We start from the raw sequence: 1,319 nt of genomic DNA on the forward strand, positions 1-1,319 counted from the left end.
ACAGAGCTCACCATCAAGTCCTTCAGCAACACCGACTGCACCGGCACGGAGCTGGCTTCGCAAGAGGGCGTCTTCATCCCGTACTCGATCGGCACGGGGGCGGTGCGGCGCTGCCCTCCTCACACCCCGCCCGTGCCTCCCTCGCGTCTTGGCTCAACCGCCCGCCCGATTCCCAAACAGGTCGGATGCGACGAGTCATCGCTCGCTCCAGTGTGGCACGACGCGTCAAACCCATCGAACCCGTCGCCGTATGACTCCTGCCAGCTGGGCATCCAGTACACCTGCGTCCGCGTCGAGAACCCGTGCTTTGACCGCGCAACTGCGCACGCGTGCCGCATCCTGGTGCCCGACGCAACCGCGCCCGCCGCCTACGAGGACTGCTTCGGCGCTGGCTCGGGCGGCGCGGCGGAGAAGGTGCTCATGGCCGAGCTCCGATCTGGCGACCGCGTGCTCTCTTCGATGGCCGAGATTGCGCGCGTGATAGTCAACCAGCACAAGGAGGTGGTGCTGTCGGCGCGGATGGTGCGCATCAGCCACAGCGGCGGCTCGCTCGCACTCACCCCCGACCACGTCCTTCGTGTCGACGGCGTGCTCGCGGCGGCGCGAGATGTCAAGCCCGGCTCGAATCTCGATGGTGCAAAGGTCGAGAGCGCGACGCTCACCACGGGCGCGATCATCAACCCCGTCACTACCTCTGGCTACATCCTCGCCGCCGGCCCCAAAGGCACCCCCGTCGTGGCGTCATCGCACCCCGAGTGGATTGCACCGTTCATGCTTTCTGCCACGGGGCTGCTCGTCTCCGAACGCTCGCTCTGCTCAAGCCTCGCCCGCCTTTTCCCCGAGTCGGCCCAGGCGTTTTACGACGCGCACCTTGAGGCTTTCCTCGCGGGCCGCCAGGCGTCCCTCAACACCATTGCCCGCGCTCCCTCACCGGTCCTCCTCGCCGCCGTTGTGGCACTCGACTTGGGGATCGCGGCAGCGTTCCTGCTGCACAGCTTTGGTGTGATGCTTCTTGCACTCGCCGCCGCCGCTCTCGTGACGCGTGCCCATGCGCGCAGCAAGGCTTAACGCGCCTTATTTGCATGATGGGAGCGGGCGAGTTGGCGATGCTTACTGCGACGCGGCGTATAGCCGGGGCGAGGGCGCTGGACAACTGCATCCTGTACGTACTCACCGAGGAGGCGTTTGAGGAGGTCATGCGATACTACCCGAACCACTACGATACCATCCTCGAGCAAAGCCTCGCCGCGCTGGAGGCCACGCTGCGCTCAAACGAGGCCACGCTCGAGACCCGCATGATAAAGGCATAGCTAAAGTCT

At 65.7% G+C, this 1,319-nt stretch overlaps 1 protein-coding gene across 1 annotated transcript; it reads left to right on the forward strand.

The window, feature by feature from the left end:
* EMIHUDRAFT_125043 (hypothetical protein) lies at positions 1–1,310 on the forward strand (the record flags this gene model as incomplete). Its single annotated transcript, XM_005760191.1, has 3 exons — positions 1–102; positions 181–1,000; positions 1,063–1,310. Coding segments are annotated over 3 exons (1,170 nt in total), but the record flags the coding sequence as incomplete, so codon positions are not given.
* Between the last annotated feature and the right edge of the window lie 9 nt (positions 1,311–1,319).

The sequence above is a fragment of the Emiliania huxleyi genome (assembly GCF_000372725.1).
Source record: "Emiliania huxleyi CCMP1516 unplaced genomic scaffold EMIHUscaffold_7721, whole genome shotgun sequence".
In the NCBI taxonomy this organism is placed as follows: domain Eukaryota; phylum Haptophyta; order Isochrysidales; family Noelaerhabdaceae; genus Emiliania; species Emiliania huxleyi.